Source organism: Spinacia oleracea, chromosome 5 (assembly GCF_020520425.1).
Source record: "Spinacia oleracea cultivar Varoflay chromosome 5, BTI_SOV_V1, whole genome shotgun sequence".
Classification (NCBI taxonomy): domain Eukaryota; kingdom Viridiplantae; phylum Streptophyta; class Magnoliopsida; order Caryophyllales; family Amaranthaceae; genus Spinacia; species Spinacia oleracea.
Genome location: NC_079491.1, coordinates 110,905,023 through 110,923,980, shown reverse-complemented (window position 1 = coordinate 110,923,980; position 18,958 = coordinate 110,905,023). Strand labels below are relative to the sequence as shown.

The window sequence follows — 18,958 nt, the reverse complement described above, 5'->3', positions numbered from 1 at the left end:
TTGATTGACCCGTGCATCGCACGGGCTTAATTATAGTAGAGATGTATATTAGAAGATTAGATTTTTTTTAACGGAATTGTGACAAAAATTAAGGTTTCCAACTGTTCAAAACTACAAATAAAACAACGGTGGGTTTTATCTCCGTTCTGATTCTACGATGAGTTCATCAGCAATATTTGGACTTCGAAAGCTCCGCTAGTTACGAATCTTCAACACCTAATAATTTTATTTTGTCGAATAATTTGTTGTTAGCTCTTGAAATTAATCGATCAATGGAGGGATTAGTTCGTTGTTCCGCTAATTACGTTCCGCTGACTCCAATCAGCTTTTTGGAGCGGTCAGCACTTGTTTATGGCGATCAAACCTCTGTTGTTTATGGGAATATCAAGTATACTTGGAGAGAAACTCTGATTAGGTGCACCAAACTCGCTTCTGCAATCACGCAATTCGCCATTTGTTATGGCGATGTTGTAAGTTTTTTCTCCCTAATTTTTGGTCATTGAAATTAATTTGTTTCTAGGTTTTTGTTTCGTACTGTGATATAAAATGTAATTATATGCTTTATTTGCGTGTTGATTTTGATGATATGATATGCTTTATTTTGTGTGTTGATTTTGATCATTTGATGGTATGTTTAAATTTGACACTTTGACATTTGTGGTTTTTATGATTTGAATTGAAGTGTAGTTCAAATCAAAGTTTAACTGATAAATCAAAGTATAGTTCTTTGCACTTCATACTGGATTCTAAATTTGTAATCTTATGTTGTTGAAGTATAGTCCTTTGCACTCCGGTGGGGACTGTGTGAGACCCCTTTATATATGCCCATGGCGAGCATGGCGTGCTCTTAGCTACGCATGCCGCATCTTGCCTTGAAATAATGAAACACAAGTCTTTACTTAGGATATTTGAAATTGATTCTATGTTGAAGCCACGCTGTGCCGTTGGATTCTAGGACTTAATGGATGTTGAATTTGAATTGCATGACGGTGTGGGCTTGGCCTTATGCTTGCTAGGCATCTATGATGCTTTAGTCTCACATGGGCAATGTGATGCTCAGTTTTGTGCATGGCATAGTGCGAGTTCGCATTTTATGCATGATTCTAAATTCGGAATGAGATACTTTTTGATGATTATTTCTCAAATAGAAGGGAAAAAGTAGGGTGGTAAGTTACCTAAGCTCTGGAAAAACTTAATTTTTTCCGGATCTGAACATCCTTAGCTTGAAACCAATCTTACCTTGTAATAAAAGAATCCAATAATCCAAACCTTATTAAGTTTAGCTAAAATAATCTATGATAATACGGTTGTTAGCAGGCAATTGATGGGACTTGGGAGTGGGTTGGTCATGGCATTATGCTAGTAAGATAGATTTCACATCTGTTTGTCTTGTCAGGCCTAACTGCAGTATGCTTTCAACCTGTCACATAGAGTATATTGGAAAGCGTATATGTGGCCTTTGGGTTTGATCTTCAATCTTGCAATTGTATGATGTATATGCGAATGCATAATCATGAAATACAATAGCTTAAGTGGATGGGTGCTCCCGATGTCCTAATATTCTGTGATATTACTCTTTTTATTTATTTTTTTGCCATTTTTGTGTTGTCCATATCTGTTTTATCCCTGCTTTTCTCAGCACCACAATTCTCCCTGCAACCAGAATTAAATTATCTCTCTCTAACAATTCCTTTTTTCTCATGTTCATCGACTTTCCAACTACAGGTTGCTGCTTTGATCCCCAACATTCCAGCAATGTATGAGTTGCACTTTGCGGTCCCAATGGCTGGAGCAGTCCTTTGTGCCTTTAATATCCGGCTTGACTCTGCAATGTTGTCGGTGTTGCTAAAACATTCAAAAGCAAAAGTCATCTTTGTAGATTATCAATTTTTAGATGTAGTACATGGAGCACTGCATATTTTGTCCAAGTCAAGCTCAAGTCTTCCTCAAATCATTTTAGTTCTTGATGAACAGTCGATTCCAGTTGGAAGTGAAATGTCCCCTTCTAGAAACTTGGAATATGAGAATCTTTTAGCGGCAGGAAACCCTGAATTTGAGATCCGAAGGCCAAAAGATGAATTAGACCCAATTGCACTGAATTATACTTCAGGGACAACCTCAAGCCCAAAAGGTGTAGTTTACAGCCACAGAGGTGCATATTTGAACTCCTTGGCTACAGTTCTAGTGAATGAAATGCTTTCAAGGCCTGTCTATCTGTGGATTGTTCCAATGTTTCATTGCAATGGTTGGTGTTTTACATGGGGTGTAGCAGCTCAAGGTGGGACAAACATCTGTCTGCGCAATGTTATTGCAAAGGATATATTCAGTAGTATTGCAGAACATAAAGTTACCCACATGAGTGGTGCACCAGCAGTTTTAAACATGATAATAAATTCTCCAGTTGATGAGAAGAAGCCTCTTCCGAACAAGGTGGTAGTGGTGACAGGTGGTGCCCCACCTCCTCCACAAGTTATCTTCAAAATGGAAGAACTTGGGTTTGCAGTAATACATGGATATGGGCTGACTGAAACCTACGGTCCTGCAACAGTTTGTGTGTGGAAGCCAGAGTGGGATGCTCTTCCTCCAAATGAGAGAACAAAAATAAAGGCCCGGCAAGGAGTACTTCATACTGGGCTTGAGGAAGTTGATATCAAAGATCCCGGTACTATGAAAAGTGTTCCTGCTGATGGAAAGACAATGGGCGAGGTTATGATTAGAGGAAATACCGTTATGAATGGATATTTGAGAGATCAGAAAGCTACCGAGGAGGCTTTTAAGGATGGATGGTTTCACAGCGGAGACTTAGGGGTTAAATACCCTGATGGTTATATTGAGCTAAAGGACCGGTCAAAGGATATAATCATTTCTGGGGGAGAGAATATTAGCACAATTGAGGTAGAATCTGTAATATTTAGTCATCCGGCTGTCCTAGATGCTGCTGTTGTGGGACGTCCTGATGATCACTGGGGGGAAACACCCTGTGCGTTCATAAAGCTGAAGGATGGGTGTGTAAATGTCACTGATGCAGATATAATTAATTTCTGTAGAGATCACTTACCTCATTATATGGCTCCTCGCTCTGTTGTTTTTGTGGATCTTCCGAAGACATCTACCGGGAAGACACAGAAATTCATTCTCAGGGAGAAAGCGAAGGCCATGGGAAGCCTTATTCACAAAAAACCCAGCAAGCTTTAAGAATGGATAACCTAATTGCTTACTCAACTCTTTTGTTAGTAATTTCTTTCCCATGATCTTCGTATATAGTAGTGTGTTCAATATATTACCTGCATATAACATTTATTTTGTTCGCACTCGGCAGTTCTAGACTGCTAGTGACAAATAAATGTTTCTATTATATTGGGACATCTCTTCTATAAATATTTTTCAGAAGCATTTTAATGTGTTCAGATACTAGGTGATGTGATGCTTCACCGGAAACATGAAATTAGGTTGTGAATATTCGGGAGCCTTGAATCAGAAAATACTTGTTGATCATGCATGGTCCTCAATTCTGACCCATTGTACATACATGCCATTGGATTTTTGTTTTTATAAATGTGCTCTGCTGCTTTACCTCTGACTTTTATGATTCAGAACGAATGTCCAACGATGAATTTGTTACAACTTGTGAACCGGAAAGCTCAGACAATAATGTCGGATTCCATTTTTTTCTTGTAGGTTTAGATGTAAATACATGCCATTAGCTTAGTTGGATGAAGTTGTAGGTTTGGATGTCAATGAATTAACATTATGGAAAGATGTGTTGATCTCATGGTTTCAGATCCAGAACTTGGAAAGACTGTACATAATATCACCTTTGGCCTTGGTCCTAAAATAATTTCACCTTTGGCCTACAAACTCGAAAAGTATCAAAACAGGTGTAGCAATGTTAGGTATTGATACAAACACCAGAATGTTGCATAGTGTTTTTTTTTTTTTTTTAAAAGTGTAGGACCATGCGTGCTTGTAATTAGAGATAGCTCAACCGTTAGTTGGGTTGGGTTCGGATCGGGCGTCTAAGTTTGAAGTGATGTTTTGGTACAAATACTAATATTTCTCTGAAACTTTGTGCAGAGTTCTGATGTTTTCACAGATAGTGTTACTCTGTAAAGAAGCAGATTCAAGAAATAAAGAGCTCTCATAAATTATCTGTCATTGCATTTTGGTAAGTCCTCTGAGTTTAACTGACGTCAAACTTATCCGTTATATTGAAGATACAAGTTCGTCCTCAAGTTTTACATTGTTGAAAAAGTTTCTGCTGATCTGTGATTAAAATATTCTTTTCTTTTTCTTGGTTGAGCGGGGATGGGTGTGAAAACTCTTTGTGATGCAGGATTGTGATTGTTCATTCGAACTGCCTAACAAAACATTAAGAGGTGTCTTTACGATTTGGCATTATTTTCTTGTACTTTTGAATACTCCGTATTGATTACATAACCAAATTGAAGCAAAAAAAAAAATCTGTTGGAGCAGTAAGTAATTTGCCTTTTGGGGTTCCAAATGTAGTATGAAGTGTCCATACCCACGTGGCCACATACTTGCCCATTATGGGGTATCGAATGTTCAATATTTGATATTTGAGGTACAATGAAGAGTCTGAGCAACATAGGTATAAAGTTCCTTGACCATTTATGGCACAAGGAGCAATAATCAGAGGTTGAGGAGGGTGATCTAGAGGCTGTTGTAAGCAAGGGTGATCTAGGTTATTCAACTAGGTCTGAAGAAACATGAGATAATGGCTCGTTTTCCAAGTATTATCGATGTCCAACGAGGCAAGGAGACCTTTGCCAAAAGGGCACATCATGTTGTGAGTTTATTGGTGCTATGCCGACTTTTAATGTCGTAATTGAAGTATAAATTGGGAAGTAATGGAGGTTTTAGTTAATTTTTAAAAAAAGATAGGTAAAATGGGAGGAACTGAAGGTGAAAACGCAATAAACGTAAGGACACAGTTGCTTTCTGCTCTATTATACAAGTACTAGTCTTATATGCACGCGATGCGTGCGGAATTATATAAAAAACGTAAAATCGAGTGATTGTACTTATCTAGTAACTTTAACCTACTTATTTAACATGCTTTTTTCTTTACTTTCTTAACCATAAATAGAAACTAAAACTACCAAACAAAATTTCAAAAGCTAAAAAGGTGCAAGCACACAAATAGAGAAAACACAGATAGAGGCCCTGAGACTTGCAGAAAGTATTGTCATGTTAAATTCGAAAAAGTACAGATAACACAAATAGAGGCTCTGAGACTTCAAAATATTTTTTACTATTACATATTTCTCCATCATTCTCATCCCATCAAAAATGAAGGCAAAAACTTAAATGACTAATCAACAGCAAGTCTACTCAAATTAAGTCTCATCCCAATGCTTTCATTCATCCCTCCAGCTCAAGGAAAGAAACATCAATCAACAAAGAAGGGTGCACACCGCACCCTAACAAACAAAACACTGCATAAAAAAACAGAACAACAGTAATGTTAAGACAACATCAAAACACTGCAGCAGAACACATCAGCTGTTGCTGGGAAAAAACAGAAGAAAATTAACACTTACTGCAGCAGAACACATCAGCTGTTGCTGGGAAAAAACAGAAGAAAATCAACACTTGAAACAACCTGCGAACAACAGGAACAACCTAACAACAATTGGTGATTAATTAAACAAACCAAAATAATTCAAAAAAATACTCTGTAATTATCAATTTCATATTAATTAAAATGAACAAACCCAGAAAAATTAAAGCAATGCCCAAAAAAATTAATGGTGAAATAGTATCAGGATCGCACCAAGGAATTTGATCGCCGGCGCCGAAGAATCAAATATACAGGTTATGCACTGGTATAATTAAATCTGCACAAAGTTGAAATTAAATCAGCTTCAAGGATCAGTATTCAGTGTAGAAGTTCGAAAATTTTAGCAATCCCGCTAATAGCTGAGAGCCAACAAACATTTCAAATTAAAATAAATTTACAAACAAATTGTTTAAAAAATGAAGGAAACTAAAACCAAAATTGGATCAAACAACTAACCTACCTCAGATAGAAGGCAATTTTTCTGAAAAAGTTACTAAAACATACAGTCTCTCTATCAATGTAAAAATCAAAAAAATCTGCGAAAGTTTACATAAAGTCTCTCTGTATGTCTTATCACATGAACCTGGTTTTGGCACAAAAGAACAAAAGGAAAACTTTTTCAGCAAATTGTACATTTATAGACGATCATTTTCGACAAATCACATTTTCAAACATTGAAATCTGCAAGTAACCAGAATTAATTACTTAGATACAGAATCAGCTATCCATGCAGATAATTTCACATGAATATAATGAAGCAGAAAATACACAGCAGTGCAATAACTTTTGCTTGAAGGATCAAATAAGCTTACAGTTGGAAGACGTAACTATTAACAGAGAATGTTGTGTGGTTTTTTTCCATTAAGTAAACAATGAATGTATGCTTCAAACTTTATATGAACATGTGGTATCCTGGTTTAAGAATTCATGAATAACGCGATCTATGGTTCTTGCATACACCAGATGATGACCCCAACAACACTCTTTAATAGCAGAGTGAGCAATAGCAGTTCTCTAAGCAGAGTGAGCAGCACAAAGTTCTCTAATAGCAGAGTGAGCAGCACAAAGTTCTCTAATAGCAGAGTGAGCAGCAGCAGTTTATGGCTAGAAATTTGAGTAAACATGAGATTAGCTCACTGAAGTTCTGCATAGGTTGATTAGCTAATACATTCTCATCCAATTGCTAATTAATCAAAAAACAAAATTATATGAATCGCCGAATAATTACTTGTTCAATTCCAGTAATTATGTCCAGGACTTAACACTAAAGTAACTCGCCAAAACACTAACAAATACCAAAAAAAATCATGAGAACTCAAAACAATCTTGTATACATTACAATCAATTTAACATAAACCAATTATTAATGAATTATCTATTTATCTCTTATGCATGAAGACATAAGTTCGATGTGTAGCTGATAGAAAAAAGATGGGGCCACAGATCTAGACGAACCTAAAGGTGATTTCCAAGAGGAAGTGAGTGGTACCAGGATCACGCAATACCCGTGCCGCCTTTCAAATTTGGGCCAGCTCCCTCTTCAAATGCAGCTTGCTCGGATCATACACTCTACTCCTCCCTGCCATTTCCTTCTTCACCTCCCTTTGTGTTAATATTCTACACAGTTAAATCTGCATTAAAAACACAACCTTCACCAACAACAAAAAAATCGAAGTACCCAGAAAAGGGATTTGAATTTACATGTAGTTTAGAAACTACCCACCTCAATCAAAAATCAAAAAAGGTCCCCACTTTTGTTTGTTGTTATAAATCTGTATAAATCCCAAAAATCCTCTCTTTCTAATGAAGGAAGAACATTGAGAAGTGAGATATCTATATGATGGTGAAGTAATGTGTAAGTAGACCTATAAAGTATAATGTAATAAAATCCTAAATTAATTTATAGAAGATGCAATAATTTAATTTATAGATGATTGAGGAAAGAGGTACTACTGCTACTGTACTACTCCTAACTTTGTAATAATGACAGCAAAGCACCCAAATTTCAATCATCAATCAATGGAGCTGGAACAAATTAAACCCCCAAATCTTACAAATTTGAAATAAAAAATTTAAGAAATGAAACAAATTCAAATCACAAAATCTGCAAAATTAAAAATAAAAAAAATCGAATTGACAATCTAAATTCACAATTCACGAAAAAAAAAAATTTGAAATAATTTCGAAAATTTTCAGAATTGGTGATTAATTAACAAACTAAAATAATTCAAAGAAATACTCTGTAATTATCAATTAAAATAAATACCAAAATCTAGCAATATATTGGAGTACTATTTAATTTCATCAAAGCAACTGCCAAATCCCATAACAAAAAAATTCCCAAATTGGTAAAATTAAATAGTAAAATTAAATCAAATGAAACTCACCACGATTTTTGATGTTGTTATTGTTGCTGTTGTTGTCGGAAAGTCGCCATCTCCGCCCTCCCTCCGCCGGTCCCTGCACCACCTCCGTCGTATAACACATCTCCGGAAAACCCAGACGTCATCTTTTTCTTCTTCTCACCTTCCAATTGTTTGAATTGAAGCCAATGCGTTAGGAAACGGACAAAAGCAAAATTTATAAGGCCCCAAATCATATTTCTAAAACCAATTAGGAATCCAAATCAGATTTCTAAAACCTAATCAAAAGCAAAACCTCGTAATGAAAATTGCAAAAACGAAAACTAAATAGCACTTAAAATCCTTAGTTTTGTAAAATCGGGATCGCAAAAATAGAATCAAAGACGAAGAAACCACAAAATTGATGGAAAAAAAATAATTGATTGTATGAATTACCTGATGATGAGATCGAAGATGAGAGAGAATTGAAGAATTGAGATTTTTGAGTGAAGGGAGGAGAGATCGTCATCGCCTCCTAGTTTGGAACCCTAATTTGCAATTCGTACTTGTTTGCTCAGATTTTGAATTTCGAGGGTTTCCCTGGTGATCGGGGAAGAAGACGGGGAGGTTTCGGAGGTGTGAGATTGCAGAATTACCATGGAGTTGAGAGGTTAGAAAAAACGATGGAGTTGGAGAGGCTAGAGAAAAGGATGGAGTTGAGAGGAAAGAGAGGGGATGCGTTCAAACCCAGTGATTTTCTAGGGTTTGGAATCAAAGTTGGGGGTTAGATTAGGAGGAGGAGAGAGAAGAAAACGGGAGGGAGGAGAGCAGGAAGTCAGGAAGGGTTGAATGTGAATATGTGGGGGTATTATCGTCAATTCAAAGATGGACACGAAAAGTTAATTTACTTAAATACCCTCAGGAGTTGGCTTATATAATAGAGATATATCAAAGAAATTCGAAAATCTTTATTTTGCCATATTTTCTGGACATTGGCTGTTACAAAAACAATTTTCTATTATATGTATAAGCTATCACTTGTTTTTTATTGAATCATATAGCTATACTTGTCCTGAATTAAGAGCTGGTGGAGAACTTTAACTGGATTGACCTGATGATATTAGCATCGAGCTGAAAGGCGTTGGAAAGTATATCAACTGAGATAGGTGATTTAGAACCAAATACAGCATCAGCAATTGTGACTCTTCCAGGATTCTGGCTGCTCAAGGCAGACATGGCAACAGCAGGAGTCTTGCCAACATTGAGTTCAAAGTGAATGAGGCCTTGTGGGAAAACAAATACATCTCCCTTGTTAAGAACCTTAGCAAAAAGCTTATTATTTGCACCATTAACTGGTGGATTAGAGGTCACAAAACCCACATAGACGGTACCCTCCAACACGGTAAGAACTTCAGTGGCACGAGGGTGTGTGTGGGGAGCAACGACACCATAAGGAGCAAAGTCAAGCCTAGCTATGGATATTCCAAGGGTGTTGAGTCCTGGTAATTGTGCTGTATCTACTGGAGTAACAACTGATCCTAGTCTGTTGTTGGTGTCACGAGGTTTGTCTAGCCCTTTGGCGAAGAAATCTTCTGCTTTCACTTCCATAGGATTCTTGCAGAACAGCCCATTTACAAACACTGTAGATAAATATAAACAAAATATACATTAATTAGTGTTCGTGTTAACTACTTAAACCTGTACTGTGAGGAAAGAACTGAATCTTACATGCATTTTTCGGGTCATTAGTTGCGACACAAAAATCTTGGAGCTGGGTAGGATCAGTGGCATATGCAACACAGAAAATTAGAGCTACAAGGGTTAAGTATGCATACAATCTGTAAGATGCCATGGTTTCCAATCCGTTATAATGGGTTTGGGAAGTTGTACTTTACTTGTGAGTTGTGGACTTATGGTGGTTCTTAAGCATGGGAAAGGTCCCTTTTTATAGTTTTAGGTGCCGCACATTTTTGGAGTTGAATTGGTCACGTTAGCTAAGTCATACTTTGTGTTATTGCAGGTTTACTTTTGCTTTTAGCAGGTGATGACTTGGTATTACGACAACCAAATAGAATTAGAACTTATAAGTGTTTGTTTAGCTAAGCACTGTAATCATCATAGGAAAATGTCAACTGGTAACTAGAAGTAAAATATGTCCTTTCCTTTGCCAAATTTTTATTTACAAGTGATGTATAATAAATATTCTACAACGGACTGAAAGTTAACTTAAAATGCTTAAAAGTTATCTCTATATTTGTGTTATCTATTTTTTATGATACTTTATTTTTTTAGTTTAATAAAAAAAATTCTTAAAAATTACTAGTAATATATAAAGATAACTATTTAACCCTGTTAACATGTTTGTCCATCATTTTTTTATATAATTTAAAAGTTAATAAAAACATATTAAAAATTACACAAAGTAAAAGTTACACAAAACAGTTTAAAAGTTATTCCGGTGTATAATAAATTTATTGTACAACCTGTGTGTACAAGACATTTTGACCAAATCAAGACAAATTCTCCAATACTTGTCCAAGATGCAACACAAACAGTGAGTCTATTAATCAGATCTTCAACGTGTCCCACTACCAACCAAGTTTGGACCCACAGACTCGCTCAAAGATGGATAGACTGTACTATCACAAATGACGATTTCTTCAAACTATTGAACACCTAAAGCGCCACTCGATCGTGCTTTCCAAGTTCCTCTTTCTTTGTTGGGCAATATGAAAAGAAAGAAATGACTTGGTCTTTTCGCAGTTCTCTTTCTCGAATTGCAGATGTTTTTTCAAAGCTTCTAATGCACATAAAGAATGGGAGCTTAAACACCTTATTGACACCCATCAACTTAGTGGTATCCCCTTTTCACACTATTCATTCCACCCCTATCCCGACCACCTCCCCACCTCTTATGGTGATTGAGGTGGTTTCCGCCCCCACAGGACGCCTTCAAACTCAACTTCGACGGTTCATGCAAGCCAAATTTGGCATAAGCAAGCATCATCATCATCAGAGACAACAGTGGAAACACTACCTCAACAATCACTTTCAATTTAGGAACAACTAAAGTTTTTATGGCAGAAGCTATGGCTCTTCACAAAGGTCTTCAAGAGGCAATCCGGCTCAATATCAGCATAATCAACATTGAAGGCGATAATCTTCTAGTAATCAATGAAGTTAAAAGCATATGGAATATCCTGTTCGAAACTCCATACCATTATCAACGATATCGAGACTTTTCTTCGGAATTTCTCCATGGTCCATATTCAGCATATATGGAGAGAAGTAAATGGAGCAGCAAATTGGATAGTTAATGTAGGTTATCTAATTACAGATTTAATGCATATTCTCCCTTATAACAGTCAACAGTTAGGTTTGATTATACGTAGTGACTACTTAGTTCCCCTCGAGTGAGGGCATTCTAATGTTTTTTCTCTCTATCTTTACCAAAAAAAAAAAAAAACATGAAAGAGTATTTAAATTTCACTTTTTTTCTTTTCATATAATAGAAGGTTGCTCCCGTAACTCCACTTTATATTTTAAAACTAGATTTAAGCCCATGCGATGCACAAATTCTATTAAACTGTCAAGTAAAAATAAAAACTCTTATATCTTAAATTAGGTTAGTGTTTAGTTTTGGATTGAATTTCATTTTAGATTTATATTTTTAATTATTAGAGTGATTTTGGATGGGGTTGTATATACATAGTATTAGTAATGAATAAATAAATAAATAAATAAATATCTACGTGGCATTCAACTTTTTTAATTCAAAAATAATTTCAAAATATTATTCTTCATTGGCCAAAACCATTAAATTTCTACGTGGTGCTCTAATATTGGATTACTGCGTGATTTTGGATTGAATTGAATTTTATTTTAGATTTATTTTGTAATTATTAAAGTGTTTGATTTTGGATGGAGTTGTATATATTAGTACTTAATTTATTAATTAAAATATCTATGTGGTCTACGTGGTGCTCTAATATTAGGTTAGAGTTTTATTTTTGGCTGAATTTTATTTTAGATTAGTGTTTGATTTTGGATTGAATTTATTTTAGATTTATTTTTTTAATAGTGTTTGATTTTGTTTGAAATTGTATATATTAGTAATTAATTAATTAAAATATCTAAGTGGAACATAATTTAACCCGTGCGATGCACGGATTCTATTAAATTGCTAAGTTAAAATAAAACTCCTATTACACCTACTATATTTTATATATTAGATTGCACTAGAGTTGATTTTGACTTGAAATTCATTTTAGATTTATTTTTTTAATTATCATAATGTTTGATTTTGGATGGACTTGTTTATCTTAGTAATTACTTTATTAAAATACATTCGACTTTTTTAATTCAAAAGTAATTTAAAAATATTATTTTTCATTGGTCGAAACCATTAGATTTCCTACGTGGTGCTCTAATATTGGATTAGTGCTTGATTTAGGATAGAATTTTATTTTAGATTAGTGTTTGATTTTGGATTGGACTTTATTTTAGAGATTTTTATTTATTACAGTATTTGATTTTGGATGGAGTTGTATATATTGTTAAATAATTAATTAAAACATCTATGTGGCGCCTGATTAATTATCTATTTGGCACTTGACTTTTTTAATTAAAAAAAAATTAGAAATCTTCTTTTTCATTGGCCGAAATCATTTGATTTCCTACGCGGCACTCTAATAATTCAGCAAAATGTGCCTCATTTATTTATATATATTAGATTTCTCTCCCCCCATTCGTACAATATAACATTGGTGGACTATTCTCTGATCATGCTTTATACCTCCTATATTTTTTAATGCTCATAACGTTTGAACTTTTACACTATTCACATATTGAGATTTTGTTAGTCTCTATATGTGTATTTTCAAAATATCAAATTTTATAAAATGATGAAAATTTAATATTTTGAAAATATATATCGTAAATAATCTGACAAGATCTCACATGACTATATAACTTCTTATGGATAAATCACAAAATAAAAAGATAAAAGATTGTGTGAATAGTGTGAAATTGCAAATGGTGTAATAATTAAAACAAGAAATGGAGGAAGTAATATTTTAAAAATACGTCTCGAAACAGTTCTAACAAAATCTCAAATGATAACGTTTTGATGTATGTTATAGTGAGAACTTGCGGTCTTATTTTTCATACATACTTTGGACTTATATTTCAAAGTGTAAAGAATTTTCAAAATGAAAATGGTATGGGGAAGATTGAATAGACAAAGAATGACGAACATAAAATAGTGAATGAAAGAACATTAGGGGAAAGAATTATGGACTACTCCTATATTATAGAAGTATGTTAGAATTGAAGGTGCAAAGTCAATAGGTGATGGAGCTGCTACAATATATTGCTCCTACGGAAGCGGCTGTCAGTGGTTCACAAAAACAAGATTTTACTATCTATCTATTACTATATACTAAAAGAGACATCAGGAATGACACATATCAATTCTGTTGCGATTTTTTCAACAATATCCTTGAGAAAGTGATGCCTAATATGAATATGCTTAACCCGGGAATGATGTACCATATCCTTAGAAATGCAGATTCCACTAGTGTTATCACAATAAATAGGAACACAATCATATATGATGCCAAAATCCCGTAACTGTTTCTTTATCCACAGTATTTGAGAGCAACATGCAACAACTGCTACATATTCAGCTTCTGCTGTGGATAAAGCAACGGTATTCTGTTTCTTGGAACCCCAAGAAACCATGCAAGATCCTAGGAATTGAACCATACCTGATGTGCTCTTACGGTTTACTAAATCACCTGCATAATCTGCATCCGCATATCCTTTCAAATCGAAAGTTCCACTTCTTGGATAAAACAGACATAGGTCGTCTATTCCTTTGAGGTAACGAAATATCCTCTTTACTGCAGTCATGTGGGACTCCTTTGGGTTTGATTGAAATCTTGCAAACAACCCTACACTGAATGATATGTCTGGTCTGCTTGCAGTTAGGTATAGCAATGATCCAATCATTCCTCTGTACGTCGTTTGATTCACACTTTTTCCTTTGGGATCCTCATCTAGTCTCGTGGCTGTTCCCATGGGAGTGTGATTTGTCTTTGTTGAATCTAGCTCATACTTTTTGAGGAGTTCCTTCACATACTTTTGTTGGTGGATCATAATACCTTCTTGTTTGATTTACAAACCAAGAAAGAATTTGAGTTCCCCCATCATACTCATTTCAAACTCACTGCACATTAGATTAGTAAAATCCTTGCACAAATTTTCGCTAGTTGCACCAAATAATATATCATCAACATAAATTTGTACAACTAATAAGTCATATCCTTTTGATTTTAAAAATAGAGTTTTATCGATTCTTCCCCGTTTAAAATCATTTTGTAAAAGAAACTTTGATAATCTCTCGTACCACAATCTAGGAGCATGCTTTAACCCATAAAGAGCTTTGTCAAGCTTATAGATGTTGTTCGGAAATTTGGGATTCTCAAAACCAGGGGGTTGTTCCACATAGACATATTTTTCAAGAAAACTATTTAAGAAAGAACATTTGACGTCCATCTGATACAACTTAAATCCCATAAAAGCTGCCAAAGCAATTAGAATACGAATAGCTTCTAATCTAACAACAGGAGCAAAGGTTTCTTCGAAATCAATACCTTCCTGTTGATTGTAGCCCTTAACTACTAACCTTGCCTTGTTCCTGATGATCGTTGTGTGTTCATCGAGCTTGTTCCTGGATACCCACTTCAATCCTATGACCTTCTGATTCTTTGGTTTGGGTTCCAGATGCCATACCTTGTTCCTTTGGAACTCATTTAACTCATCTTGCATGGCAGTGATCTAATCAGCATCTTCCAAAGCTTCAGTGTGGTTCCTTGACTCGATTGTGGAGAGGAACGCATGAAAAGCACAGAAGTTCCTTAGTTGAGACCTTGTTTGAGTTCCTTTCCTAATGTCACTGATAATCAGATCCATTGGGTGAGAACTTTGATGTTTCCAGGGTTTAGGTTGAAATTGTGCCACTGGAACATCTAAGGTCTCCTCAGTTCCTTCTGTTTCCTAAGATCCTTGTTCCTCTGCATCAGAAGTTTCTTGATCTTCTTCCGGTTCCTCAGGATCAGCATTTTCTGGTTCCTCAGGATCAGCATTTTCTGGTTCCTCGGGATCAGGAGCTCTTGGATTTCTTCTTCCAGGAACATCTTGGTTAGTAGCAGTTTCTTGTGTTTGTGGATCTGCTATTCCATTTTGCTGTCTTCCAGGAGAAATTTCCTCATCATTATCTGTAAAACGAATTAAGCCAATTTCGAAATCTTCTTGTTCCTGAATTTCATCAACATTGTTAGCATCATCAAAAATTATATGTACACTCTCTTCAATACACATCGAATTTTTATTATAAACTCTGTATGCTTTACTGTATAAGGCGTATCCTAGGAACACGACCTCATCACTTCTTTCATCGAATTTCCCTAAGTTCCTTTTGCCATTGCTGTGAACAAAAAATTTACACCCAAAGGCTCTAAAGTAAGAGTTATTGGGTTTGATTCCTTTTAATAGCTCATGGGGAGTCTTGTTTAAAATGACCCTGATCATTACTCTATTAATAATATAACAAGCTGTGTTTACTGCTTCAGCCCAGAAGTTCCTTGGTAAGGAACTGGCAAATAACATGGTTCTAGCCATGTCTTCCAAGGTTCTATTTTTTCTTTCAACGACTCCATTTCGTTGTGGAGTCCTAGGTGCAGAAAAGTTGTGATCCATACCTTGTTCCTTGCAGTATTCATCAAACTTGTGATTCTCAAATTCAGTTCCATGATCTGACCTTATATGTATTAGCTGACGTCATGTGGATCTTTGTATTCTCTTAGCAAAAGCAACGAATTCATTAAACGTTTCATCCTTACTTGCTAGGAAAATAACCCAGGTAAAACGAGAATAATCGTCAACAATAACACTAAGACAAGTTAAGTTGTTCCTTGGAACTTTGTTGAGATCCACAGTGTATGTGTTCCCTTTGCGAGTTCCTTCCAAAATAACTTCCTTACTGTTATTGTTAATAATTCGACAATTTTCTGAAGTAAAGCTTACCGAGTTTCCTTTGTCACATAATTGTGAAATACTAAGCAGACTGTGCATTAAACCTTCTACCAGGAACATATTGTCAATTGAATGAGAACTTGACCTTCCTACTTTTCCAATGGCGATGATTTCACCTTTCTTGTTGTCTCCAAAGGTCACAATTCCTCCGTTGTAGGCCTCTAGTGAGAGAAATTTGGTTTTATCTCCTGTCATGTGCTTGGAACACCCGCTATCAAGATACCACGAGTTGTTCCCCCTCACTAGGACCTGCAATATTATCAATTGTTAGATACAGGAACTCGGGTTTCCTCGAGTTCCTTTTCTACCAAAGGATCAACCTTCTTAATCCATATCTTCTTGACCATGTTCTTGTTTTTATTAAACAGTTCCTTCTTTTTGGAACACTCAGTCACAACATGATCATCAGTACCACAAAAGGAACAAACTTTGACACTAGGCAGTTCCACATAATTTTTCTTTTTACCATTGTTCCTTTTATAGTAAAAACCTAGGCCTTCAGTTCTTTTAGATTGAGCCTTCTCAATCCACTTAGGAGTGATTCTAGGAGCTTGTTTCCATGCATTAGCTAAAGCTAGTTCCTTGATTAATTTCTCCTTTTGTTCCTTTACTGTGACCAACTCACTGTTTAAATGTTCTTAATCAACGTTAAAGACCCCATACTAATCTCAGTGGACTTGCTAGGATCTAGGCTTAAATTAAACAGTTTATATTGACTGAGTTCCACTTTGAGAAGAATGTTTTCATTTTTGACTATCTCAAAGGAGTTTTGAAGAGCAGTGTTTCTATCAAGCAAGTCAAAGAACCTACCCTGTACATCAGATCTAACATTATAAAGGTAGGTCATGTGTCCCTTGGTGAGTTCCAAGGCTTTGTCACTTTGAGCCTTTATTACGCTAAGCTTTTTAAAGTTATCTAGAGTTTCTATCAATAATTCCACTAATTTATTTTTAGACAGAGATTGAAGAGTTGAGGAACTTACTTCTCTTGATGGATCTTGGGTTGTTCCATCAATCTTTGCCATAAGACAAAGGTTTGCTGTTTCTTCATCTGGTTGATCCTCATCTTCTTCCGAGTCAGTAGCATCTCCCCAAGCTGCGATCATAGCCTTCTTGAAGTTGGGTTTGGCGAAGGTTGATTTGTTGAATCTTTCCTTGGACAGATCCTTTCCCTTGCCTTTCCCTTTTTCATTTTCTCACTGAGGGCAGTCTTTGATTAGATGGTCAGATTCTCCGCACTTGAAACATCCTTGGTCAGGCTTGGAACCGCTAGGTTTTCTCATTGAGTTCCTTCCTCTTAGACTTCCAGGTTTGGAGTTCCTGTAAAATCTTTTCATTCTTCTGACCAACATGGCAGCTTCTTCTTCATCAGGATCTGAGTCCTCCTGTTCCTCAGCCTTAAGAGCAAGGCCTCGGTTCTTGGGATTCTCAGGAACAGCTGCTCCTAGATGTAATTCGTGCGTATCAAGGATCCCGCCAATTGTTCAATGTTGAATTTGGTGAAATCCTTTGTTTCGAACAATGCCGTGACCTTGGTTCTCCATCTATCATCCTGTGGCATGCTCCTTAGGATCTTCCTAACCCGTTCATCAGAGGGAATATTTCTTCCCAGAGAAACTAGTTCATTAGTAATATTAGTGAAACGAGTAAACATTTCCTGTATTGTTTCTCTTGGTTGCATTTCAAAACGTTCATACTTAGACATTAATAAATCAATTTTTGAACGTTTGACCTCATTAGTTCCTTCATGAGTTATTTGAAGGAGATCCCAGATTTTCTTTGCGCTCTTGCACCCCATAACTCTGTTATGTTCGTGAGGTCCAAGGCCGCAATGCAAGATTTTCACAGCCATTGCGTTGATTTCAAATTTCTCAAAATCTTCCTTAGTAAATTCAGACATGAGTTTAGGAACTACCTCATTTTGAGCATTGGTCATTGTTACCTCGAAATCACCGACTTCTATTACTCGCCAGACTTGATAGTTCTCTGCCTTGATATAGATCTCCATCCTGTTATTCTAGTAGGTGTAGAATTTTCCGTTGAACATTGGAGGTCTTTGAGTGAATAACCTTCCTCGAGTTTCTAGTAAGCGTTCATACTTTCCAGGAACTTTTTCTCAACAGGGTTTCCTGTGTTTTTGTTAGATCCTGCTCTGATACCAATTGATAGTTCAGTAGGAACACTTGACAAGAGGGGGAGGGGGTGAATTGTTTCTTGGGAACTTGGGTAAGTTTCTTGCGGAATTTAAACAATAAAGAGACTGAGAACAATAAGCGAAGAAAGATATAAAACAGAGGAACCTTCTTGATCCTAATCAAGAAGAACCTCACTACTCTTTTGTATTAATGCAATAACTCTATTACAAATACACTTTTTAACTCGAGTTCCTCTCGAACACGAGTTCCCCCACAACAATCCCCTTCGATTACTGTGCTACTCTTTCTCTCTCTGACTTAACTCTAAGTCGTTCCTTTTCTCTTTGACTTAACTCTAAGTCGCTCTTTCTCTCTTTGACTTAACTCTAAGTCACTCAAGGGTCACTCAACCCTTGAACCCAAAATACAATATGATATAAAACTCTAGTACGTAATAAAGCTTAAAGTAATAAGGAACTCAAGGGAAACTCTTTTCAAAACTGATTCTCTTTTAAAACGTTTAAGCTCTTAAGATATATTTTGCAAAGATCAGTTGTGTGTTTTGAAAAGCAAAAACTCTTCTCCTTTTATAGAGGAGTTTTACCTTAGGTTGGGTACCCATGTTCTCCTCAACTACCCACTAACTGTTACTGCTCAGTAACATGGGCATAGTTGGAGAGAAACAGGGGAGACCAATCAAAACACTAATTGCACGTTTAAACAGAAATACGTGGGAGAGTTTCAAGGATCATGAAAAATCTTTTGCTTGAGAAACAAGGAGAATGAAATCAGAATCCTATGTTT

At 35.8% G+C, this 18,958-nt stretch overlaps 2 protein-coding genes across 6 annotated transcripts; one reads left to right on the top strand and one right to left on the bottom strand.

The window, feature by feature from the left end:
• Positions 1–77: 77 nt before the first annotated feature.
• Positions 78–10,174, top strand: LOC110785196 (butanoate--CoA ligase AAE1). Of its 5 annotated transcripts, none has more exons than XR_002532529.2 (4): positions 78–470; positions 1,726–3,229; positions 4,075–4,165; positions 9,944–10,174. XR_002532529.2 is itself a non-coding variant. In XM_056830317.1 (3 exons), exons 1-2 carry the CDS (start codon positions 273–275, stop codon positions 3,193–3,195), a joined length of 1,668 nt encoding a protein of 555 aa, XP_056686295.1. In that variant the 5' UTR covers positions 78–272; the 3' UTR covers positions 3,196–3,229; positions 4,075–10,174. The 5 variants fall into 5 exon arrangements, 1 of the variants encoding a protein (XP_056686295.1); XR_008922070.1 differs by having other exon boundaries at positions 9,048–10,174; XR_008922071.1 differs by having other exon boundaries at positions 8,985–10,174.
• Positions 8,823–9,785, bottom strand: LOC110785197 (germin-like protein subfamily 1 member 17). The gene is made up of 2 exons (XM_021989635.2): positions 9,652–9,785; positions 8,823–9,563 (listed from the first exon to the last, which is right to left on the bottom strand). Exons 1-2 carry the CDS (start codon positions 9,773–9,775, stop codon positions 9,001–9,003), a joined length of 687 nt encoding a protein of 228 aa, XP_021845327.1. The 5' UTR covers positions 9,776–9,785; the 3' UTR covers positions 8,823–9,000.
• Positions 10,175–18,958: the final 8,784 nt, after the last annotated feature.

Bases quoted from the DNA above. Each gene is read 5' to 3' on its own strand.
- LOC110785197 (XM_021989635.2), bottom strand. From the start codon at position 9,775: ATGGCATCTTACAGATTGTATGCATACTTAACCCTTGTAGCTCTAATT. The intron at 9,564-9,651 runs GTAAGATTCAGT...ATTTATCTACAG, and splicing joins TAATGACCCGAAAAATGCAT to TGTTTGTAAATGGGCTGTTC.
- LOC110785196 (XM_056830317.1), top strand. From the start codon at position 273: ATGGAGGGATTAGTTCGTTGTTCCGCTAATTACGTTCCGCTGACTCCA. The intron at 471-1,725 runs GTAAGTTTTTTC...TTCCAACTACAG, and splicing joins CCATTTGTTATGGCGATGTT to GTTGCTGCTTTGATCCCCAA.